The sequence below is a fragment of the Corvus kubaryi genome, unplaced genomic scaffold, assembly GCF_017639235.1.
Source record: "Corvus kubaryi isolate FWS band 111438036 unplaced genomic scaffold, C.kubaryi_AGA036_p1.0 133, whole genome shotgun sequence".
Lineage (NCBI taxonomy): Eukaryota > Metazoa > Chordata > Aves > Passeriformes > Corvidae > Corvus > Corvus kubaryi.
The window spans coordinates 31,921,401-31,948,016 of NW_024580667.1; the positions used below are offsets into that span (position 1 = coordinate 31,921,401).

At 38.8% G+C, this 26,616-nt stretch overlaps 1 protein-coding gene across 1 annotated transcript in view; it reads left to right on the top strand.

Moving 5' to 3' along the window:
* Window positions 1-5,844: 5,844 nt before the first annotated feature.
* NALF1 (NALCN channel auxiliary factor 1) overlaps window positions 5,845-26,616 on the top strand; it is a 163,959-nt gene continuing 143,187 nt past the window's right edge. The window contains 3 exon segments of the mRNA XM_042042617.1: window positions 5,845-7,347; window positions 7,349-7,490; window positions 7,492-7,869. Coding sequence (XP_041898551.1) covers window positions 7,046-7,347; window positions 7,349-7,490; window positions 7,492-7,869 — 822 coding nt within the window. The 5' untranslated portion in view covers window positions 5,845-7,045.

Genomic DNA, 26,616 nt, shown 5'->3' on the forward strand with positions numbered 1-26,616 from the left:
ACTCAATCTTAGCCAAAACCAGCTTAGATAGGCAATGATGTAAAGTGAATCAGGGACATTTCTTCCATATTCAGTGTAAAGAGATGGCAGAAGATGACTTACCATACAGGAATGCATGTCTTAGAAACCCATTTAGGGATGAAACAAGCTGTGTTCTGCAGGTAGCTGTATTTCCTTATTAATAACATGGTGAAAGGATAAGCTTTGACTGGATAAGTCTACATATCTAAAGCTAAATGAGACGAAAAGCGCTAAAAGTGTTTACATTTTTAGGAGACATATATATATGTATATTATAATGATGATTATTCAACCTATATTCAAGCTCTATATCAAATCTATAGGTAACTATGTATGTTTCAGTAGTAGGGATGTTTCTCCTGGTCAAACAAGAAACCCCCATATGTAGGAATGTCTCCTGCATGCCCACACTGTCATGCATTTAAAATTTACACTGCAGCCATGAGTCCTTGAAATATAGAGATATTACCAAACTTTCATTTTCATTCATTTTCAGTCTGAAAAGAGTTTTGGAGGATGGCACATTTCAAAGGAATGTGGAATAAAATGTGAGGTGAAAAGTAGGGAAAATTTTACTTGCTAGCATAAAATATTTCTAAATTAGTTCTTTTTTCCACATCCTTCATACCACAGATATGGATGAACATGGGGCTACAAATTCAAGTTAGTGTGAATTCTGGAACAGCAGCATCATATCAGTACATCAGAAAATAAAACCTACCTAATGCAGGCATTGTAACTCAGGCTGATACAAAACATTCTACAGTAACATGCTTAAAGAGGAAACCAGACTATGAATGAAAGAGTGAGGTTACCTCTAAAAGTACTTATTTTTCTTCCCATGACAGTAAGAGAGAGCAAAGGAAAACTATTTGACTGATCAACCAAAACCTAAGACTTTTTACACAGTGCACAGTTATTCTTATTTAAGAAAAAGATTATAAAAGAGTACTTCTAAGAAAAATCAAGTATTATCTCTTTCCTATGAGGTGACTTAGGACACAAGGAAGAGTCAGGATACCTACAAGGTAACCAAGGAGAAAAGACAAAAAAGATGTCTTTGATGTCCGTAAAAGTGTAATCACATAGGTTAATAAATTTATTAAAAAGCAGCAAACATATATAATTAGTAAGAAAGGGGAACAAAGAAAAATATTTTAAAAGCCATAATCTACCTTTGGTGTTGCTTTCAGTCCTTTTCCTTCCATCCCCATATGGGGGGAATCTTTACTCTTCTGTCTGTTTCCTTTCTACATGCTTGGTTTAAAAACCCATTGGAATCTTTCCCTGGATCTCAGAATGCTTTGGATCAGACCTTACTCTAACAGGCATAGGCTAATTTGTGTGAGACATTTATATTATCGTCTTCCTGCTGCAGTCATGTGCAAAAGTTATATTTCACTTTTTTTGATGGCTTCAGTTAATGAAGAATAGATTCAGTTCATTTCAGATCATGCCCAAATATACCCACTGGATGCAATATTATGGCTGATCTCTCATTATAAAGATGTCATGATAAAGATGACCTACAATTTTTTGAGACACAGTATTGGACTCCCTGTACCATCCGTTCATTGTTCCATGGCTGAAAATGTCAACAAACAAAAATATGTTCTCATTCTCTAACCAGAAGTCTCACGGGACAGTAAGAAAACATCTGCAAGATAATTCAATCAATGACATCACTATCTTTGAAGTTTGTACTGCACAGACTTAAAATCCAGTTGGACAAACTTTTATAACTTACTTGGTGATAGTTAATCCCCTAATTTGGTAAGAGAAGCTTAAAAAAAGTCAAGCCAAAGAGACAAAATTGAAGGTAATGTGGAAAGTGGGAACAAAGGAGAATGCAAGAATCTTAAAATCTGAATTAGTGCTGTTTGAACAAGGATTAGGAGCTTCTGATAACATTAACATAAATTTCCTATTGCTTTGGGGCAATCAGGCCCAGATGCCTGAAGTTTTCTCACAAAATTTCAGCTTTCTGAAAAATATTGAATAGGAAACTAAGACATTAGGAATGTGATGAGAAAAAAAATTAATTCTTCAGTGTTCTTAACTTCTTTGTATCTTACAACCATCATGGATATTATTCTTACCACGTGTATTCAGGTAGTTAAATCTCTGAGCCCCTTCCCAAGTAATGGGCAATATAATACCAAAATTTGTTGTGAGATGCTGAAATAAAACAAAATCTTAACGGCTCTGAGGATGTTAAACCACATAAATGGCATATCATTTTTCCTAAAAAGAATGTATAGATATTCCTATTGAAGACAAATTGTTTAAACTGTTAAAAAAATCACTAAGAGGTACTAGTAAAGGGCATGATAATGTTTGCTTGGTATTAAAAGTGCTGGATGAGCCTCCAGTGCAAAGGTTTAATTGAGTATTTCTGTTAATAATTGTCGCAACAATTGCTCCTATGAGTAGAACTAATAAACCCAAAAATAAAATGAAATCTACTCTCTTAAAAATAACCTGCTTTTTACAAAAAGAAGTGCTGCTTAGCAGTTGCAAAATAGTTTTTTTCTTATATAAAGAATATACATTACAAAGACAAGACGTGGCTTTCAAACCTGTTAAAGTCATCTGAAAGACCTATATACTGCTCTTTTGATGTTACGATTTTGTAATCAACAAAGTAAAGCAAGAGAATTATGCAGGAAATAACTGATTGCATAATATTAGGCAAAAATATAAGAACATTTACTTTGAAACAGCAAAGCCGTCTATTCTGAAAAGTGCTTATTACCATTAAGGTGTTACATCAATAAATATTTCTGCTTGTTAAGCTGAAGTATTTTCACAAAGAAAACACATGGCATGTAGGTTAAACAACAGCTTCAAGTATCCTGAATTTGTGCACGTGCATCCTATTAGACTTTGTCCTTAGTGCTTGATAAATCAGTTGTCTTACATATTATGAGTCCAAGAATTAGAGAACATCAGTTCTGACTGTATCGATTAAAGCACAGTGTGGCAGAGAGGACACTGAACTACATTACTTTAAGGAGATCCATCTATGAAACATCTGGTGACTCCACCAGCTAGGGAGACAGGCTTCCATGAGTTCTTCGCTCTTGCCAAGCTTTGTAACACAAGTAATAAATATTCCCAGTAAAAAATGTAATTTCAAAGTGAAGTATTCTGCACCACTAGAGTTATTTAGGAAGAATGATGAATATGGGGACATACTTCTGTAGCGATATTTTTGAGGAAAGTTTTTCACTTTTCTTCCCATTCATATAATTCATTAAAGTATTTCAAATAAAATGCTGTTATTTAGATCAGACTCATGGTAACAAAATTTTGAAGGAACTTTGAGAGAAAGCAGCTACAGTATGTACTTCAGATTCTTTCCCCCACCGCATACAGCTTCTTGATTTTCAGATATTATTTTATAGCCTTATTTTATCCCTTGAGCTCCAAGACCTAACACTAAGGGGCACCAGAGAACCGAACTGCATCTGTTCGGCTCCATCAGGAACGAGCTACTGAAACTAAGCTGCAAGTTACTCACTGTGCTAGGTGGAGAAGGAATGGGGCTTTGGGGGAAACACAGGAGGCAAAACAACAGTTCTGCATGACATATTGTCTGTTACAGAAAACTGTCAGTGGAAAAGCAAGGACATGCTCATTTTGAAAATACCAAATGTCTTATTATAGTTTATTTCTAGGTGCTGAAAAAGAACTCTCACTCTGTATTTCTAGGCAAAAGTTGGGAAATGTGTGAAAATATTACATGACATGAAAATGGATTTTTTTTGAGAAGCCAAGTATATCTGAACCATCCTAGCATACTGTCTTTGAGTATATTTGCTTTGATCTTAGACAAGTGTAAACAGAGGAGCAAAGACTTAGAAATTAATTTTTATATTAAGTTTCAAAGGAGGTCTGAATACCCGTATGTTTTCATTACCAATTCTTGAAGTTCCACTATGAAGATAAAGAACTTTCATCATTTCATTGTGGATTGAAAATTTGTCTATTATCCTCTCATTTTCCCAACAGGACAAAAGGGAAACACCATTTAAAAAAAAAAAAAAAGTATATAAATTAAGCCTGTTTGCCAGGTGTGGACTCCAAAACCAACTTTCTTCACCTCAAGTTTGTCTGTCAAACACAGAATAATTACACAGTCACTGCCGCATATCTTAGTAGAGCACATTTTGAAAACCTCAGACCTGATGTCAGGAACCTGTTGCTTATCCCAGTTGTTTTTGGTTTGGTTTGGGTTTCCTTTTTTTTTTTTTTTTTTTCCCTGTATTTCTGCTTCAGTTCCTTTATTCTAACAATAAATACATAATCAAACTAGCAAAAGATAATTAAATAAATTATGCTACATTTTAGAGTGGTAAAGTTGTCCTGAATGCCTTTTAAGAGCTTGGTCACAGTCTTGTCCCGAAACAGAAAGCATTACAAAAATGCAAATTCAATACCAGAGCCAGTATGTCAAATCATTTCAATCAAAGTTTCAAGACCAAAACTAATAATGTACCATTAGCAGATGGTGTGAGCTGATTGACTGAAAATTGCAAAGATGCATTCTGATTTGAGTACTGTAGACCTTTCCTTACACTACTAACACTTATTTCTATATCTTGAAATAGCCTATTGAAATAAAATCCGCAGGAGCTTCTGCTTGCTGTAGTGTTTGACTGACAGATCTTGTAAGGCCAGATGAGACCATTATGATAATGCGCTTTCACCCCAGCATAACACAGGGCACAGAACCCCGCTCAGCAATTCATACCTCAGGTCTGCATCTTCTGTTCGAGGTTTACCATCTCCTTTTGAGAGACATCCAGCCTTGATATACTGCTCAAAGTGACAGAAATTCTGGCACATTCCTTGGTAAGATCACCCTTTTGTTAAGGACAGCTGCAGTCAGATTAGGTACAAATTGTGTCCTCCTCTGATACAGTTTAGTCTCAGGTCTTTTCCCACTACATTTTTGGATGCTGAATTCAAGAACCATCAGCAAGCTGTATTAGTTCATAGACCATGTTAAAGAAAAAAGGCTTTCTTTAACCCTAAAATGGGGCAAAGCCACCTTTTGCGGTACATTGTATGTACTTTTTTCAAGGGCCATTGTCAGTCCCTCAGGATAGAGAAAGCCTCAGGAAAAAGGAAAAATATGGTTTCTAAACCTACCAGTCCAATGAAGAAATTAAAATACGTGTCTTGGTTATCCTATTGCCAAATAGGATAGAAATAGATATATTGCCAAATAGCATACCTGATGTCTCAAGGTGAACACCAGGTCTTCATCTGATACTGTTCTACCTCTAGCTGGCACCTACTCTTCTCTTGTGTGGAATCCAGAAAACTTGGTGAGTGATAAGTCATAAGTGAGTGTCCTTTCATCTTGCTCACATCGCATAAGTGAGCAAGATGAAAGGAGTGAGAGACACTTAGGCATGTGCAAACAGTATGCTTATTTAAGCAAGAGACCTTGATGGTTGGGGACAGAAGGTGTTTGGGTCTCTGCCATGGGTCCAAGAGGAGACATCAGTGATATCACCACCCTAGCAGGAGAGCTAAGCCTGGCCCCACTGTCTTTCTAAGTAGTGATATCTAAACAGGGAAACAGACAGGCAGTACTTGCCCGCTCATGGAGGGTTCTGCAAAACTTCTCTTGGGGAAACAGCTTGGAGTTTATGGTCATTTTGCTTTACAGCTCTCTGACTGAAAGACAGGCAACTGTGTTCAGGCATTTTACTGTGTGGCCAAAAACTGGCCAGGATGCAGAGCCTGGAGTTTCATATGCCATTTGTGATTTGCTATGACAAGGACAGGCACAGAGACAGACCTCTTCAGCCACCATCCTGCGTGGACATGGTGTTTCATGGACACAAAGGGAAGGAGACCCTGAAGGAGAGAGGGCTGGAGAGTGGTACTGAGCAGTCCCTTCGGTGAGATGAGTAGAAAGAGTTGCATCGAGGAAGCCCTTTGGATGGGGCCATGTGGTCCCCAGTGCATCTCCCACCTCCTCCTCTTCCTCAGGCAGGAGGAGGCAGAGTTGCTGCTGCTGCCAATGCGCCAGGATAGAGCGATCTCGGCGCGGGAGGAGATGACGCAAAAGGCAGAGCTCCCCCCAAAAAAGTGTTTCTCCAGGACGAAGATGGCGGCAACTTAGCCCAGGGGCCCAAGATGCCTGTGCCCATCGGGGGCCCCCAGCCAGGCAGTTCCGCCCCGTGCGCCCGGGGACACCGCGCCCGGCGGCAGCAGCGGCGGCAGCCGCAGCCCATTGTCACCAGCAGCGGCGGCGGCCCCGGCAGCCTCCTCCTCCTCTTCCTCTTCCTCCTCCTCCTCTTCAGCATCCTCGGCAGCGCTCCGGGAGCCCTGCAGCAGCGTCTCTCCAGTTAGAGCGGAGCGGGGAGAGAAGAAAGAGACTGAGACAGCGGTGCAGGCATCTGTGCCGCGGCTCGGGGCTGAGGAAGAGGAGCAGCGGCGGCAGGGAGGAAGAGGAGGCGAGGAGCCCTCCGTAGCCGTCCGTCGGCAGCGGGGGACGCGGCATGCGGTTGTCCGGGGGCAGTGGGCTTTTCTCAGGAGGAAGATGGGGAGCTGCGATCTGACCATGCCTGGGTGAGAGGGGGAAAGGACCAGTCGCGCAGCCCCGCCACCACCAACTCTCACCACCACTACCACCACCACCACCACCACCACCACCATCTCCTCTCCCTCCTCCTCCTCTCTCTGCGTTATTGCTCTTATCTTCTCCACGGCACTCCGCGTTGGATGGACTGGGGCTGTTTCGGGTGGTGAGACCAAGGCAGAACCACCGGCGAAAAACAACAATATCTCGGAGGAAGAAAAAGAAGAAAGAAAGAAAAAGAGAAAGAAAGAAAAAAAGAGGAAGAAAGAGAGACGGGGGGAGAGTGGAAGAGGGAGAGAGCGAGCGAGAGAAGGGAAGGCAGGCAAGAAAATCCCCCCAATCTTTTAAGTCAATGTATATTGTGGTGACACTGGCAAAGGAGCCCTCACGGTGGAGTCGGCCAGGGCTGTGCGTTCCCAAAATATGACCAGGGGTGCTTGGATGTGTAGTCGGCAGTATGATGACGGCTTAAAAATCTGGTTCGCACCCCGGGAGAACGAGAAACCCTTCACGGATTCAGAGAGGGCTCAGAAATGGCGACTGTCCCTGGCATCGCTCTTGTTTTTCACGGTCCTGCTCTCTGATCACTTGTGGTTCTGCGCCGAGGCCAAATTCACGGGGACCGGAGAGAAGGAGCAGCCGCCGCCCGAGAAGCCGGAGCCCGCGGAGCCGGAGCTGCTGGCGGGCATGGGGGAGCCGGCGCCCCCCGCGCCCCGGCTCCTCGCCCCCCCCCTCGCCCTCCCTCCCGCCCTCCCCCGGCAGCAGCGGCGGCGGCGGCAGCCGCGGCAGCCGCACCAACGGCACCGAGCCCCGGCACGGCAAGGCTGCTTTCCTGGGGAACTCCACCGCCAGGCCCCTGGAAACGTGCCCCCCCCCCGGGCTCCTCGTCCGGGCAGTGCTTCAGCGTGGGCGACGCGGAGGCGGTGTGCCGGCGGCCGGGGGGGTCGGGGCGGCCGCGGGGCACGGGGCAGAGCCCGGCGCCCGGCTGGGACCTGACGGATTTTTACCTTTCCTTTTGTAATTCCTACACACTTTGGGAGTTGTTCGCCGGGTTGTCCAATCCGGACACTTTGAACTGCAGTCTGGATGTGGTGCTGAAGGGGGAAGGCTCCTGCAGCCAGTGCGTCCAGGCTTACCAGCGCTACGACCAGCACGCTCAGGAGAAATACGAAGAGTTTGAGCTTATGCTTCAGAAATATTTACAGTCGGATGAGTACTCGGTGAAATCGTGTCCTGAGGATTGTAAGGTAGGAGCCCCTGCTGTGTTTCCTGTCCCTGGCTGTCGGGCTGGCGTGCCTCCCTCGGCTGTTGTGGCTGCCGTGGACCCTGTTGTGCCTGCTTCGGTCTCTGCCCCTGGCGCCGGCGGCCGCGGTTCTCACGGTGCAGGCGGTGCTGCGGAGGGTATCGTCTGGGGTCCCCCCCTTAGCGCATTATTAAAAGAGAGGAAGAGAGAGGGGAAAGCTTGAGAAAACGCAAAAAGAAGTGATCCTTAGTCCTCTGGGAGCGTAGCGCTGGATTTCCCCCTCCTCATGAATATGCGATTGGCTCCGGCTCGGCTGCCGGCTTCCAGCGGGCTGGGATGCGACTTGGCGGCAGGCAGCGACAGGGTCTGCATGACAATGAGCGGGGCTGGGAGCTGCGACCGGTCTCGGGGCTGCCCGACGTCGCTGCCCAGGCCGCCGGCCCGCGGGGGGCAGGTGGCCGCGGTGCCCCCGGGACGGGCGGTTCGTCCCCCCGCGGCGGCCAGGGGCGCGCACCGGAGGCTCCGGGTGGGTTCCGTCGGGCGCCTGGCCCCGGAGGCGGCGGTGCTGGACGGCAGCAGAGCGGTGCGGCGCCGGGCCGCCTCGGGAGCGGGACAGTGTTTTCAGGCGCTCTGCCAAAATCTGTGGATCTGGGGAAAGCTGGAGGACAAGGGTGTCTGTTGACGGGCACCGCAGTGGCCCTTGGTTGGGAAGTGATGGTGATAGCGTTTTGATAAGCCGCGGCTGTTTCCTTTGGTGCCACTGGTGACTGCTCAGAGAGATCCAGAGGTTTTTCTTTTCCTTTGCTAGAATGCAGAGGGTCCCACTTTGGCTCTTGTAGTTGTTGCCTTTTCTTTACTTCTGAACAAGATTAGTTGGCCTATCTCTCAAGACAGGGCAGAGGAAAAGAGTTGTCATCGGTACCTAAAATAGCTAACTGCATGCTTTTTTCCCGTGTTTGAGTACTTGTTAGGAGGTGAATATTTCTGCCCTGAACTGGGTTATCCCAACTACTGTAGCACTACACTAACCAATCTGAACCAAATTCTGCTTTAGCAGTGGAACACAACAATGCATGAGAATCACTACTCTGAATAGGAGGCCTGGCCGTACCTCTGTGCTCTGTAACTTCAGCAGGGCCTTCTGAAATAATTTCATGGTAACAGCCTATGCCTAAAGAATCCCATTCACCGATAACTTAATATAATTTGCACATATATTTCCCACAAAAATTGATCCACAGTCCCTCCAGAAGCTGAAATAACTTGCTACCTAATTGGATAAAGTAGGAAAGTTGTTGTGGTTTTTTTTTATTTCTAAACCTGACAAAAGTAAGGTGGGTCACCAGAAGTGTTGACTCCACTGTTTTTAGATTGCAAACTGTGTGTGTACACACTCATTGTATATGTGCTATGTACTCAGTTACTGATAATGTAAACATATTTTATTTCCAGAGTGAATGGGGTAAGTAAAAAAGGGTATCAAATGTAGATATCTATTGTTGTAAGGAAATTTTTGTCATTTCAGTAGCCCTATAATTAGAAATTGACCTACTATTCCATGCTGCCAAATGATCAGCATTTACATGCTTAAAGTGATTTTTTTTGTGTCACAGTTCAGTTTGACTGAACTTTACCACAAAGTGCTCAGTTGCTTACAGAGTATCAGGGTGTAAAAGGTGTTGAAAATGAACAGAACAGCAAATTTATGCTGTGTAACGATTTTCCCTTCACACATCCAATGAGGAGAAGTACTTTTTTAATGATGGAGAAAAAGTTGTTGACATTAAAATGATTGTGTGAAAGTTAAATGAACTAGACAAATGCCAGCGACCTACATTTCTGCGGTTCTGAGTGCCAGATGATAATGCTTTATGTTTTGAGAATTTGGCCAACCAATCTGTGTTAAAAAAGAAAGATATTTCAGAAGAGGAAAGTCAAAAAAACCCCAAACCATGGGTGTGTTTTCTCTCTCTCCAGGGCATCTGGTGGGCACTGCAGATGCCCACCCAGTGCGGGTGCGGAGCGCAGTGGGGTGAGCGGCGGGGCTGGGCTGGGCTGGGCTGGGCTGGGCTGAGCCGGTCAGTGCTGCCCGGAGCGGAGGGCCAGGGGACCGCTGTCCAAGGTGCTGCAGGACAGCGCGCACAGCCCGTGGCCAGGCAGGCGACATGCCGCTCTCTGCCCCCGTGCCCTGATTTGGTGCTTCTGGGTCCCTCTGGAGCCTTTTGATTCGTGGGGGTGATTGAGAAAGCCGAGTGGATGGCACGTCCAGCGGTCTGACGTGTGTGTTCATGTGCTTGTACGTGGGCTGCCCCGAAGAGTGTAGAGGTGAAACTTGAAACTCGAAACTCGAATACTTTGTGACTGTTGCAATATTTTGCTGGGCTTACTGGTGTTTTATATATATTTCATTTATAAAAGTCAATCAGGACATTCTCTTTTCTTGTGTGTGTAAGTAAATATTATTTTTTTTGCATGTTGGATATTTAGCTAATTCTTAGGTAAAGAGTCAGATTAGAAAATAACTTGACATCTAGCTATGTGGTTTAGGCACACATTACTTGGGTGTCGTGGTTTATGTGGTGACCTGCTTTTTCTTTTAAACAAAGTGCTAAAAATACTGCCTTTACTCAATAATCATGTATGTAAGCCTTAGCTTAATACAATGAAAGGTATTGTTAACTAGTCTATTTGTATTTAAGATGTCTTTAGCATTCTTGGAGGGCAGCTTTGTTCACAGAAAAAGAGAGATTTTCATCCAGTTGACCAATTATAGCAGATGATAAAAATTAATAAAATTTACACTGAATTACAGTCAAGAATAAACTTGTAATTGGGGGTTGCTTCCCCCTTCCCCAACTCTCCACAGCACCATACACCATCCTCAGCACTGTCATCCTCTCACAGTAAAGTGTGAAGATCATGGTGGGTTTCTCAGCCCAGCAAGTTACGCCTTTCCAGAAAGTACTGTTGGTGATAACAAATAGTACATATCAAAAATGCCCTTGATTCATGAGTCTAAACCTCAGACTTTATGTTTTGATTCTTTTATCTGAATCCAGAAGAAGATGAACTATACTTTCAAAATACTCTGTCTTCCACTACATGTCTCCTGGTCTCTGAAGCATATTTTAAATTAATTGCTTTGTATTGCAGGAGTTTGCAGGCAGGACTTGTTTGACTTATAGATCACATTTAGCTATTCTATGTGGTGGGTTTTGGTTTTGGTTTTGATATATAAGTGTACTCAGTTTGTTTTTGTTGTTTGTTTTTTTTTTTTTTTTTTTTTAAGAGTGTTGTCCTGTAATTAAGGTCTTACAATTAAACTTTTATTGAGTTGCATTGCGGTTTTTGAAAATTTTATAGAAAATGCTGAAAATTTTTTAAATTTAGAAAACAATTATTTTTGATGGTATCAATAAATATGCATATGCCTTTTATATTGTTTGTATGTCAGAAGACTTTATGTGTTGTTTAGAAGCTTGAAATGTCAGTGTTGTCTCACTTTAAATCCATCCTCAACTTATTTCTTATAAACACTTCTTAAAGTCTGATGTCTCTATATATTGTTTCCTTGTCTTGACAGTCACATATTAGTAATGGCTAAACCGTAAACATAAGAGAAATATTTGAATGTATTACATATTCAACTAGATGGTGAAACAAATTGGTGTAGCTTTATTGAATCACTAAAGTAACAGAGTAACTGAAAATCTGGATCTACACTTCTGTTTTTCTGTTTGAAATTTAATTTAGATTTTTTAAAGATGTTTATGAAATCTTGCTATTGCCTAATATGAATTTGCGGTGATCTGTCTCAGCAATATCTATAATTTCTTGGTTTCCAGATAATCATTTTTATATGCAGTGTGTCACAGCACAGTATTCAGACAATTAACAGAAACTGTATTGCCTTGATGTTGGAAGACACAGTTCCTCATTATGACTTGTCAATGTTCTATCAGGGGAAATACTCAAGTTCTTATTCTTACGGCAGCAGGCAATCGCTCTGTGGAATAGAAGAAAATTCTGGCTACTTTTGATTAAGAACTGGGTCAAATAACTAAGTAGGACATAAAAGTGTAAAGGGTTTTAATATTTTTCTTTTCTTTTTTTTTTTTTTTTTTTTTTAAAGATAGAGCTTACATCTTTGTGATTAAGTGTCAGAGGCCAGGGCTTTCTTGGCAAATGTGTTTATTAATGTTTGAACAAGATACCAGTCATAATTTCTGACACAGGTTTCTTTAACCTAGTGCAAGTTGAGAGTGTTTAAAATGTGGGCTCTCTTAGCAGTAGTTAAAATTTTGAAATGTATACTTCAGGTAAGTGCATTATAATTAAAATAACATTAAAATAATTCGTTTTTCCTCATAGAATATCAAAGAGGAAAAATAAAACGACACCAACTCTTCTTATATCAACATTGCTAAAAAGCAAACTTTGGCTGACATCCAATGTACTCAACATGCACAGGCAGATTTTTGTTTTTCAGGAATTAAATATCACTTGATAACTTCTGATTTGAGGTTTATGGTAATGGTATCAAAATATGTGATAGAATAGCTGAGTTATAATACTACTTAGTTGAAAAATGTGTGCCAATAAAGGGTTTCATCATTAAGCATAGATTATATAGTTGCTAGGAATATAAAGTAGGTATTTCTGTTACTGAAGAATTTTTTTTGATCAAAGAACTGTGCTCATCTACTTTTATTTGAGTAAGAGGGTGATTGAAAGTTATTTAAAACAATTAAAATCACATTTCTTCTTAGATGTTATCTGGAAATATCAAAGCTTATGTGAATCAGTACTTTCCTAAGAACTTTTTCCCAAACAGCATATGCAGTCTAATTAGGTTTTGATTTAAAATCTCCATTAAGCTGGCAGAAAAGAGCAGATGAGAAATACAAACCCAAAAGCTCAAATGATAAAAGAACCCTTCAGTTACAAAAGATCACATAGACCAGCATCTGCAACAAAGTTAGGTATTTCAGTTTCACATCTTAATCACATATTTATATGATGATGGTTCTGTGCAAGAGTGATACCTAAGCTACTCAGAAGAAACCCATATGAATTAAACTTTGAAGATCTGTACTGGTGGTCTAATACAAAAAAGAACACCTCCCTTAATTACTGAACTTTTCTGATTCTCTTGAAATATAATTCTTTATTTTAAAGCTCTTTTTTAAAATGAATACTATGCTGTATTTAAAAAAAAACCCCTCAAAATCCTTAAATGTTTACACTTTTAAAAACTTTGGTTTAAAATGCTGTGAAACTAATGTGACTGTGTAAATTGATGTTTGCAGAATTTGATGTTTTTTGATGTTATTTGTTCATGTGATTTTTTTTAAGTAAAAACTGAATTATTTTTCAAAACTAATTTAAGACAAATATGTGGATGAATTTAGTGTAACTCTTCTTGTAGTATTGGTATAATACAAGGACCAACACTGACAATGTGCTAAGGGATTTGTGTTTTGTCCTAAAATCCTGGTACTGCAGTCTGCTTCAGTCTCCTATTTTGAGCTAGATGAATGGTACTGCACTCAGGGAAGACTATGCTCATTCTTGTGGTTATTCAATTGCTTAAATGCTTTACTGGATCGGGATCAGATCTCTTCATTCCTAAAAGAGAAAATTCACCAGGGCGTTCTTTCCAGAAGTACGTTAACCACACTTAACTTCTAAAATTTTGCATCTAGTTGATGCATCAAGATACTCATCCCATTTATATTGTCAATGGGTACATCATTCCTGATTTAGGAAAGAAAATCACTGCAGATTACTAGCATAGAGTAGTTAAAGTGGATTCTGCCCTAATCAACAGCCACCATTTAATGTTTCATGGTATTAATATCACATAGTCTGGGACCTCATGGGTCTGCCCTCAATTTCACTTTGTTCACTTTTTCTCTTTACATCAAGCAGTGTGCTTCACATGCACCTTGCAGAGACTGTGACAATCTTGCTTCTTCATTTCAGGTTCTACTGGGAAAGGTAATCAAAATGCAAATTATAGTTCTATCACTTATCCTGCCTAAAAATCATTTGGTCTATACATAGTAATTTATAACTTCAGTCTTGCACTAAGATCCATAATGTATTTAGATCTGTGAATTGGCTAAAAGGGAAAAAATAACTTAGAAGCTGAATTCTTAAATATTACTTTTTGATAAGTATCAGTCATAACATCCCAGAAGATAGAAAAATAAAGTAATCCATATGACAAAAAGAAAAAAAAAAGCTAGATATCCATTATGGGTATCCACAGAAAATACAAAAGTTCAGACTCTCTTTGTAGTCAGTGGAGATACATAGGTAATTCTAGAGTCTAAGTCAGTTCACAATAAAGTGGACATCTAAAATAGGTCAGATGGATTATGCCCTAAAATACTTATTTTATGTCTGTTGTCTCTAAGGAGGACATACTGTCATTTTATCTCAGATACAAACACTTCCACCCACTGTTGACCTCAAAAGTCACATTAGATGAATCCGAACAAAGTGATTTTGGTATAAAAATTAGGTTTGGATAAAATTATGTTCATATGCAAAATTTAACTGTGAAAAAGTTTGTAAAATCCTACTACTTGTGCTGTCCTACACCAGCCTGGTGAAATCACAAGTCTCTTTCACGTCTCTGATATCGATACTCTGTTGCTGAAGAATGTGTGAGCTATGCAATACGCTTCCTGGGGATGAGAACAGGAAAGAGCCTTGTATGACATAACGACATTTTCATCACTTTTTTTTTGAAAGAAGACCAAAGTCTTCTGCATATGTCTTTTCCAGTTGTTATTTCTGCTGAGAAACCAGACAATAACAATTGTAGGTCATCTTAATAGACATTTTTGTAGGACATGTGCTACAGATTATTTCTCTTATTCTCCCATCTCTCTTTACAAGCAGGGTGGATTTTTTGGGGGGAGTGTAGTGTCTATGTATGAGAATTTCTTCCCTTAGTCCAAATCAGAGGAAACTCCCAAGGCTACTCAAGCTCCCTCACTCAGGAAACACATATTTGTAGACATTTATGCCAGTTTACTACAATAAGCATACTGTACTTTTCTATGTACTTTTCACTGTATTTTTCTCTTGTCAGAACTGTAGAGCAAACATCTCTAAGTGAGAATGTGTGTGAGCTTGATTTCCTTCGCAGCATCAATTGGTTAGATGAATACAAATGTAGTGAGGCACTGAAGACATATTCTGGCTTGTGGAGAGATTTGATTAATTTGATGATACGTTAAAAAAATAAAGACCAGATTTCTCTTTGAATTTGTCATTTGACCTTGTTTGCAAACAGGGTAGATACATGAAATATGTGAATTTCTCCTTTAGAACATGCACACTGATGAGCTATATCCAACGAGCTCCCAGTCCATAATGAGAAAAAGAATAGAGCATGGTGTAAGTGGCTCTGAAGTGAAGTTGATCACCACTTGATATTGTCCCACCCTTCGTCTCATCTCATCTCATCTCATCTCATCTCATCTCATCTCATCTCATCTCATCTCGTCTCATCTCCTTCATCCAAACTGATGGACATGTGTCAAAAGCTGTGTTTGATACAACATTGGCCAAAAGCCTTTTTGGAACAACCTGGCATGACCCTTTGAAGCACTGATTGAATGCAACAAAATTGTTGGGATGAATGGTTATGATAAATGCTGAAGTGACAGACTTACGTGTATGTGTTGACAAACAATATATATTGATTTTGAGAGTGGACTCAGATGTTTCATCTTTAGAAGAAAACCTCATGATTAAAACAATAGTAAAGATGATCTGAAGTTACCAGCAAACAATATGTTTCAGTCTAGGTTTTTAGAAGTTCTGCAGCAGCTTGGAAGCCATTGTGGATGTTTTAAATGACTTCAGTGAAATTAGAAGGAAATGGTACCAGGCAGATTACAAATAAAAAAAAGGTCCAAGTTTTCACTTTTGGGGTATGATACTGGCATTTTTATGGGTTTTTAAAAATGTTTTTATTTAGGGAATTTCATTATTAAGGCATTATATTTTCAAATCTATCCATTATAAAATTTTAGAAAGGGAAAAAAAGAAGAAATTGTATTACGTTTGCATTTTGGAATGTGCAATATACTGCAGCTTTTAGGAGGTATTTTCCATGGAGGAAGTATGATATCTAGAGTGCTTTTTAAATGCATGTTTAATTCTTGTTGATCCTCTGCATGTTAGATTAGATGTTGCCTTCAATTTGCCTGAACACTTATGTAAATGGTATCTTGGGCCTGTCAACAGACTTCATCTCTGTTAAGCATCATAATGAAGTATCTTTATTACATTTTAATGATATTAGCAGTCCAGAATCAGAGGGCATTCTTTATTAAGGGGACGGGAAAAAGATGAGATATTTAGAAATAATATTTTTCTCATTTTATTCATTCCCTTGGAGAGTTTGCAGAGTTTGCTGATTGATATGATTTGCTGATCATTGCTCTGCATTGGTTAGCTTCCTCTCTGTATTTAAGGGGTTACATTTAAAGGTTCTTGTCAAAAAAATGAGTTTTATATGAAATGTATTTATTTAGATAAATACTTGGATTTCAAGGGAGAACTTGAGCAACTCTTAAATACTTTAAAATCTGTATTAAGTTAATTACATATCTCAGAGACCTCTGTGTGTAGGATAGACAACTAAATGTAAGATGATAAATATAAAAATTTATTCATGTAAACTTATTTTTCATGACCAGTATACCGGATGGAAAAGCTTTTGCTAGTGTGGAAAGTATATTCTTAACTCATATGATATGATTTATTGTGCTCATGAGTCAAGACAATATAATTTTTTTACTAGTGTAACTTCATTTAGAGGAGTATTTTTTTCACTGTTAAAGTTACATTTTCAAAGGCACTAAAATCATCTCTGCTGAGACAAATGTTTGTATACACACACACGGGATTGAAAAAACAGATGTTCTTAAAAATAAAAACCAGCTTGTAGAACAACAACAAAATGGCAAATGAAAAGTCCAATTTGTTTTTAGGCTACTTATATTGGGAATAAATAATACAAGTATATATATTTTAAAAATACACCCACAAAAATTACATGCAAATTTCCTATGAATACTCTTAACATTGCCTTCACATATATTTGTTGAAACTGTATTTCTGTATGAAGTGCTTTAGAATAATGAAGACACTTCATAGCTGGAAGTAAAAATTCCTGTGTATTGAACAACTTGCAGCTTACTATGAAACTGACTGTGGTGACATCTGGTATAGCACATCTTGCTTCAAAAGTAAATTATTTTTGAAATAGAAGAGATCTGTAAGTTCCAGCATATATTATCAAAATGATGAAAATAAAATTGTGTATGTCAATTGTAATCTTTATAATAAAAACATCCACAAATAATCCCAAATCCATGCTTTGGTAAAGATTAAAATCTCTGAAGGGTTTGAAGAGAAGCTTTACTGTAACATCTATTCAGAATACTAATTGTAAGTAAACTCCTTAAGTGAGTTTCTGGTGGTTTTCCAGTGGGATGTGTCTGTACTGATTCTAGCCATGTTAAAGCCAGGCAATCAGTGTAATCTGTGGAAAAAGATCCATGTCATAAAAGCCTCATTTACTGCCTTTTTATTATTTAGCAAAGTATCCCAAATGCATCTATTTTATGATATTGCAAATTTTATACCTCTAAAGGTATAAACCAATCCTTTCATATTTTTCCTTTTACACTGGGTTCAAGCTGTCAATATTGTGGTACAGTGCTTTAATGAGAGACTGGGAAGTTTTTATTACAAGAAAGTTTTTTTGCAGAAGGGAACAAGTATGTGAAGCTCATAGCATCCTGTATGTGGGGATGCCCCAGCATGTGCTGCCTGCCTGGAACTTAGAAGCTCTGCCCTGGAGCAGGGCCAGGGCTGAGGATATATGAGGATTAGATTCCACTGGCTTGAGGTTCTGCCCTTAAAAAAGGGAAGCAAATCAAAACCGTAGCCAAGGTCCCCTGGGATGGCTTTTAAAAATTCTTCTTGCATTCAGAGATGAGAGATGTTCATTTCCAGTCCTGTTCTGTCGTGGAGTTAAAGTCTTGATGTAATATTTCTACAGAGAACCTGACAGAACTTGGACCAGTATTATGAAGAAGTAGGAGTTTCTGAACAAGGTACATTTGAAATATTACCCAAATTATATTGAAAGCAGAAACAATTTTTGTATTTTAACTTCTTTTCATTTATGCTTTCTGATGTAACAATCCTTGGGGAAATGACCCCTATTACAAGCTGAGTTTAGCTAACAAGATATAGTATAGTGCTGGAGTTCAGGAAATGAAGCTTCTTGTTTTATATTCCAGTTCAGTTAGAAGTGCATTATGGTTTCTTTTGTCTCTATTTAAATCTCATAATTGTTAAAGCTGAATCTTATAAGTGCACATTTTTTGTTCCAACCTCACTATATTAATGAAATTAAATCATTGATGTAACAATAGCTTTTCAAAATCCAGGTACCAAGATTAATTCCTGGGACAAGACAAGAGTAAAAGTACTGCTAGCCAGTCTCTGCATGACAAATATGAATTTAAAATATTATTTTATTTTCATTTGTAAATATAGGCCAATTTTCTTTAGTCAGCAATCTACAGTGACATAAACCAGGACTAACTCCATTGAAATAAATGGCTTTACTTACACGTAATACTCTTTTGAGAGGAGGAACATGATATGCTTTAAAACTCAAATATATGAATTCAGAAGGACAGTTTTGACTCAGATTGATTTGCTTTACAAACCTTGCTACTAAAAGCAATATTCAGAGTGCCTTAAATGCTCATTTCCTTGTCTTTCAATGACATTACTAATTTGTAATTGTTGTTAGATTAATGTTTTTTTCCTCTTTTCTTTGTTGTTGTACTTGGTCTTGATTGTGTTCTCTTATTCTATTGATTTTTCAGGCACTGCTGTAGAAAAATATTATGAGCTTAAGTTGTTCAGCTGTCCAGGGAGAGGAAAACCTTGAAGAAAACAAAGCAAAATTATTTGCCTTTTCCAGCCAAGAGTGTAGGTCATCCACCAGGGTTAAAAGGAGAGATGATGATCAGTAGTATTGCTTGTTTAAATCCAGAGAAGATGCTTTGATTGGTGCAAATACACTCTGTATTTATGCTGGCATAAATACAGCTAAAATTTAAGCGTAAGTTGAAGAATTTATCAGCTAGTGGAAGTTTTGCTCTGTGGTACATTTCAACACTCACAAAAAGGTAGTAATTTTAACAATGACTCATCTTAAATAAAAATTACAGGTTTGATACACACGTATGTGTGTGTATGTATATATATGTATATGTCTTAAAGGAGGTGGAACAAGGAAATTATTGAAGTAGGATCAAGTGTTCTGGAAAGTAGACAGTCCTACAGTAGAGTCCTATGGAAATCTGAAGTGTCATGGATTATGGAAAATTAAGAAGTACAGGAAAATGTAACATTTGTTTCTAAATAGTCTTCTCCTTTTTTCAGGGTTTATTTGTTTTCTGACGGTGTGGAAGTGTAAATTACTTATTTTTTTTTCTTTCATCAATACTTCAGAAAGGTGCTACAGTAAAAGTAGCATACACATGCATCTATTGTTGGGATGCCCACTGACCCATCTTACATTGGTCTTCACAATGCATTTGTAGAGACCATTTGTGGAATATTTTAGATTTTTTTAAATTTCTGCTTCTCTATTTGCATATAACAACAAAGTTTATTGTTCTGCTTATGTGTGCTTCTTTCTTAAGACCAGGATATTTTGACCACTGTGATTATCTGGGAGATCAGGTTTTTATTACTGTTGTATAATGTGATTTTTATTTTTTTTTTCTGAAATATCTTAAAGGGCAGAATGGTGTTAGTTTGTGCAATATAACCATGAATTACAGTGACTTCCCAAATATTTCTTTAGACCTTTATTTTTAGTTTCTGATGTTTTGTTTGTTTCTAATTGCTGCAGAAACAGTCTTCTTTAAATTATGGTATGAAAGTAAATACTTACAGCATTTTTTGGGGTTTATTTTTGCTAAATAGTTTTTAATATACGTCTTATTTGAGGAGATCCAGTGGAAGTTTGGGATGGAAGAGACCTTTTTCTTCTTTTATAGTTGTTTAGATCTGCAGGAGGAGGAGACAAGTTTTGCAGCTTGCAGAAAATATTTACATCTCAGAGTTTTACCAAAATCTTAACTGGTAGGGAAGATCAGTAGCGCATAGGAAGGAATATGACAGCTGTGAATATCAATAAGCTTTTTTTGGTTTTTGGTTCCTCTTAAATTGTACTCCTGGGTACAGGGTAAAGTATATATGAATACAGAGATACTTGAAATTATTTTATGATATGTTCAAAAGAGAAGCAAAAGACCTGAAACTCTTTAGAGGTTTTTTTTTTCCCCTACAAATAAAGGCACTGTTGGAGAACTCAAATACTACATTAATTCAGCAGTTCAGGGGCCTGTAGCATGCAGGTGCATCATGAGATGCACCTGTGATATTGCTCAAAGGGCTGGTCCTGCTTCAAACTCTGTTCTTGATTTTGTGTCTTAATAGAGTTAAAAGGCAACTATTTATTTCTTACTGAGTCTGTACACACTGGGCAGTGCACAAATCACAGGTGCCTGAGCTGGGTACAGGCAGCTGCCCTCAGGCTGTGTCTCCATCAGCATTTCAGTTCAGGTCTGGGGTGTGCTTTTGAAATTTCCCACTCACTCCCACTCTTACTGCGCCTTGATTCCCCACACAAACTGGATTGCTCTCCGCTGAAAGCAAAGGCAAACAAGCGCCCCAGAAGTGCACCTGTAATGAGCTGCAAGCACTAAGGGATGTGCAGTCCCTAAAAAGGACTAGGGCTAGCCCAAAGTAAAACAGATGAAACACATGTAATGTGGGTACCAGGCTCTTGGCACTGTTTCAGTTTACAGAGTGTCTCTACAGATCCATACTCCTTGTTAATATTCATATAGCTATAGTTAAAGACACTGACATTCAACCTGGAAATAATTCCCAAAGCATCTCAGCAATTTCTTCAGGCCTGCATCTCAAGGCCCTGAGCCAAATTGCTGAAATGATTCACTGCACCTGGCTCTATATAATCATGGCAGTAGTGATCGTGTATTATCTTTTTTTTTTTTTTTTAAATCTTCTGTTGGCATGCCTATGGAGGTGATGCAGATTTTTCCTCTGTGCTTTCCCTGCATCTGCCAAGCCTCTGTGCAGCAGAGCCACTGCAGCTCTGCTGCATTTTGGGTCTGCCTCTGTCCTCACTGTGGATTTCACAGCACCTTCCCAAAACACAGACATAAGGTTGAACAGAACTGTCAGCGCTTCTTTATGGCAACTCTTGAGTTTTAAATTTCAGAATGGTACAAAAATATCTAAATAATCATGAAAAGGAAAAATTCTTGTGAGGGAAATTGGCAGCAGTGAATCTAGTCTGTCCTGTCTTTATACAATACTACCCTTACTATGTTCTAATGTATTTTCTTGTTTCCTGCTAAAATAAAAAATACTACTATGATGCAGTGTTCAGGCTAGATTTTGGGTAGCCACTGAACTGAAAATTAGTTATGCAGGAAAGCCTAAGTAGCTGATTTTCTTTTTTGATTATTTAAATTTCTATATACATGCAAAGACTTAATTTTCTTTGGATTTTTTCAGAATACAAGACAAAGCTGTGCCTATGTTATGGATTCATATTATTCTTCTTCATAGAAGAATTTTTTCTTTGAATGATTAGAAAGTACTGTGCAGTTCATTAGAAAACAGGACACTGGAAGGATATTTCCCTGCTGATAGAATATTTGCTGTTAGCATGAGGAACTACTACCTTTCCAGGTTTTATTATTTTTATTGCAATGTGCCCAGTAATTACAGGTCACTGCTTTTGAACCCTGAGAATTCATGCCATATATTGTCTTGGTTTTAAGTAAATTTACTGGACTTCTAGGAAGAAAATCAGTTCTTCTAGAGGTCGTATTCTAATAGTAACAGTATTGCTGACGATCTGTGGGGTTTAATGTTTTTAGCCTTTGGTAACCATCAAGAAGCTTTCTTACCTTTTACCCAACTCAAAACCTGAGTAGGGATAAAAGGAGGCAAGAAAAATGATATACTGACCTAGCAAAAATGGATAAAGAAATAATTGGCTGAAATTGTATCAGTGTGTGTGATTGATCAAAACATGAGGGGAATACCTGCCAGCTGATCAGCACTTTTTGCACCACCAGATGTTACTGAGCTGACCAGGAACTGCAAGGGAGACCAAGCAGCAGAGACAAGACATTGTCCAGCCAGTAGGAAAAGCAGAGTGGCAGACAGCCAAAACTGCACATTTAACTAAGGTCAACATAAGAGTAGACAAACAACACATTCTCATAAGACTTCAGTCAAATGTATCTCAGGTTATACTCATGTTACTTTACCCTGAAGCCTGAAGGAGCTGATACTGAAGAATCAGAAAACTGAAAAGAGCATGTTTTTTGGCAGGCAGGCTGTAGGAACTGACATCCTACACTGCTCAGTGGTCTGCTCTGGGAATAAGCTTGGGAGGTAAAATGAATTTTACACCAGACCAGACAATTGTTTGATAGTTTGTGAAGTTTATTCTTCGTTCATATTAGGCATTAGTCAATTTATCATGCTTCTGATTCAATAAAATACTTTTCCATATTCTTTTCTGTTAGTGTATTTTCATACACAAAGAGGTATCTTACTGTTAGAGATAAATTTCACTTCCAAAGGCACTTAGAATAGTGTTCAAAATTTTAATTTTCTTTAAATGTGTAGCAGTCCCACCAAAATGTCATCAAAATCTGGTTCTTGCTTTGTTTCAGGCATTAAATCTGTTGATTCTTTGTAATAATTGAGTTAAGATTTCTGTTCCAGTAGTTTTTACTGGGTTTTTTTGTATAGCTCCTCTAATTTTTTTTTCTTATATCTAGTGGCAAACTGTTAGATTGAAGTGGAGACCAGGGTAGAAGGAGATGTTTACATTTAAAAGAATTATATTAAAGAGGTATAGCTAAACCTGTAATCAAACCCAGAAAATATGATTTTGAATATACTGAAATACTAGTAGAGGGATATGTTGCCTAATTGCCATTTTCACATACAGTTTTTGGTCTGTATTAATGGCTACTGACTGATGAAGGCATTTAAGTGCAATTTCTTTTTTGACAGAGAATGATTTTTTGTGTATATTGTCTACATAAATGAGCATGTCTGCACATCTGCTGTAATACAAGAGTTTCCTATAGCTCTGAAACATTACAGTATGGGCGTTACCTGTGATTCTTGGCAAAAAGGATGCATGTATCAAGTCTTCATTCATTAAGCTTTTGCTATTAGCAGCTGTTCCTTGTAGACCCTGTTTCGCATGTTACTGTTACTTTAATTATCTGAAGGACGTTGGTATAGGCCACACCTCCTGGTTTGATGCAGCCAAGGTTGTGCTAAATACATTTCCAGCTCGTGCCCACCAGTGGTAAAGATGGCAATTGAAAACATCTTTCAGAGTATAGCTATTACTTTCCCTTTATTTTTCATCACTACTTAGTCTTTTCTTTTTTCCCCTCCTTAAGCTCTCTGCCAAACCAACCTCTCCTGATAAGTTTGACTGTGGGTCTTTGATGCAGTGATAATTCTGTACTAAGAAGGACAATTTTCTAAAAGGGGGAATAAAATATGAGTATCCGTGACTGAAGACCTGCAGCTGAAAAGAGTGGATTATGATGTAAAGAAGTTGGGATAAGAATAAGCTGTGTGTCCATGAAATAGATGATGATAACTGCAGAGGTAGCTTAATCAAGAGGTAGCTCAATCATTTATTGTTTGTGTTGGTTTGATTCTGGCTTGCTGTACTGAACAGAGTACTGTGAGGAACTTTTACGTATAAATCCACAAAAAAATCAAAGTCCTTCATTAAAATGGTGTTACCTTTCAACTTGGCAACATCAAATGTGGAGTTCTGTATCTTTGGTTTAAATAATAATGAAAAACAATTGTCTGTTTTAAATATGCAATTTTCAGTTTTGCTGAATTCTTTATTTGTCTTATGAAGAGAGTTAAGTAATGATTTTTTTTTTTTTTTTTGATTTACATTTACTTATTCATTATGTCTTTTTAACCTCTTCATTTAAAGGTGCCAGGCTTCACCCCTATAAAAAAAAATCTCAGCCTTTATGCCAGTAGCGTTCCCTTTTTATTTTAGATTGTGGTTAGTGCCAGAGAAGTATTGTCATTGATCTGTGCATATCAAGAGGGTCTTCCCCCCTTCAGTGGTTATACTGGGTTTTTAATTCTAGATGAAGTATTTCATATGGTTCTTTCCCCTGTGCTTCTAGTGGGCTTGGCAGTGCTGCATTCCATCTGCCATTGTTTCCCCTTTCACTGAGCTCTTCTAAGCAACCCGAAAGCTCCTTGGCCTGCTTTGGCCTTAATTAATCTAAGACTTGTTGTGTCTGTTATAAACATTTCCATCTTATTGTTAGTCCCATTTCCAGATGATTAATAAATAGATTAAACACTCTCATCCTTTGTAAAGAACCTGAGGGCACCTTGCTGTTAACCTGTAGCCACATGGAACAGTGACCACCAATAAATGCATTCTGCTTCTGTGTTCTCCTTTTTGTAGTTGGTTTCTAATCAATGACAATGTTTTACTTCTCATCTTGTGATTACGTAGTTTCTCTAATAGCCTTTTGTGGGAAGCATTCTTGAAGGCTTTTTGGATGTTCAGAAGACTTGTATCTGCCAGTTCTTTCTTATTTGCTATTTCTTAACATACCAAAAGAATACTAATAGGTTAAGGACACATACAAGGCATTAAGGCTTCTAACTTTAATCCACATATTTAACACTTTTGCTTTTAATTGGCTCCTCAATTTTTACTGCAGTAATGTGTGTGAAGCTGAATTCTTTCTTGGTTTCTCTCAGGAGTTACATGAAGATCGCTGCTGTCCTACATGGTTCAGTATACAAACTGATTTCAATGGGAAAGCGCATAATTGTGGATTTCTTTTGATTAATCTTAAATTGCTTTGGGAGCCTTGAATAAACAGTATCCCATTCTTGAGATACATTGATCTTTTATTTATTGATTTGTTCCAGCAATTCCTCTTATGATACTTAAATCATCGAAAGTTCCTTTTCATTACTTGGAAACTCTGGTATATCTTCAGTGCTATGAGTCAAAAAGTGATGTAAAAAATAGTATGCTTTCTCTTCTATATTCTTATCTCATTTAGTTTCTCCTTTAACTTATTGGGAGGGGATTCATGGTCTCTCTTGGTCGTATTTTTTGTAACTAGTTACTACATATATTCTCATTTTATCATCCCACTTCCTCCTTCAGATGAACCTGTCATTGTTTATGCATCTTATACATCAAAAGTGCTTTGGGCCAGGTGCACTGGAAAATCCACAACTCTTGCACTCCAAAAAGTAACTTGAAGCTTCCATGTTCAAAGATCTGATTGGGTTGAAGTGTAATTTATCTATTTTATTTTTATTTTTAGCTGTGTACGACTTGGAAGGGAGAGTAACGTGTTTTCCTCACAGATGGGGGCAGAATTGGAGCCATGTGTGCTGGGTCACACAATAGCATCATAGCTGGAAAGGGAATAACAAGGTAAGCTTAGATTCTGATGAGAAATCTAGGACAAAAAAGAATCCTGGGAATTCTTACTGATACACTGTTTCTAGGTACTTGTTTTCCAAATCTTTCTCCCTGTATGTGTTGCAGCGTCTATGCACACACATGCCTCATTTTCTCAGGTGTTGGTTTATAAAACCATTGTAATACGCATGGGTTCTGAACTCATTCCTTCAGACTAACAAGCAGGTTTGGTTTTTTTAAAAATCTCTCTCCTCCAAAAATCCAGCAGGCTTGGGGATGCCCTTCTCCGCTATTTGTGTAATTGCCTGCTAGCTGGAGAACTCAGTTAAGAGGTAGAGAATTTGCTGGTCTTATGTTCGGTGTCCTCCACAGCTTGAAGATATTCAAAGGCACTTGAACATAGTGGAGCAGTGGGAATAACATGAAGTGGTAGCTGAAAGGCTTTAAATGAGATATATGTAGCGATAAATTGCTCTGCCTTCAAAACTATATGGTCTTTTTCTCTGTATTTTGAAATTTCAAGTTAGATTTTGCTGAGAATTGTTTTTAATGACTAGTAATATTAGAACTATTTTGATAAAAAATCTCCTAACCACATCTGCTGAATTATTTTTGATCACATATGTCTTGACATCTCTTTTCACCTCATACAAAATTCTGCTGTTGCACAATCCCCTCCTCCTTTGAGCAAAGAAAGGTGCTTTTATGCCACAGAAAGTGTGGAGTAACTGTTCAAATTCTCCTACGTTTGACATTAATGATTTTGGACTTAGGACGGAGCAATAGTGGAACAGCTAGCCTGTTTGAAACCATTCCCACCTGAGTATACCTACATCAATATATGCCCTCCAGGGAATGTTTCAAACCATTAAAGGCTACAAGGTTTGAAACTTTACCAAAGCTATATATATGCAGCAGAAGACCCAGAGGAACTTTTGCCTCAGTAACAGCTTCTTCTGGGTCTTCCAGCATACACCAGGGCATATTACAAACATCAAAATATGCTCAGTGGGTACAGGCTACATTTCAGTTCCTCCAGGGATGTTTTACAGGGATGGAAATAGAATCCCTTCTCTGTTCTACTCTCATAAGCATTCAAGTAGGAATTAGGAGGACAGTCTCAGG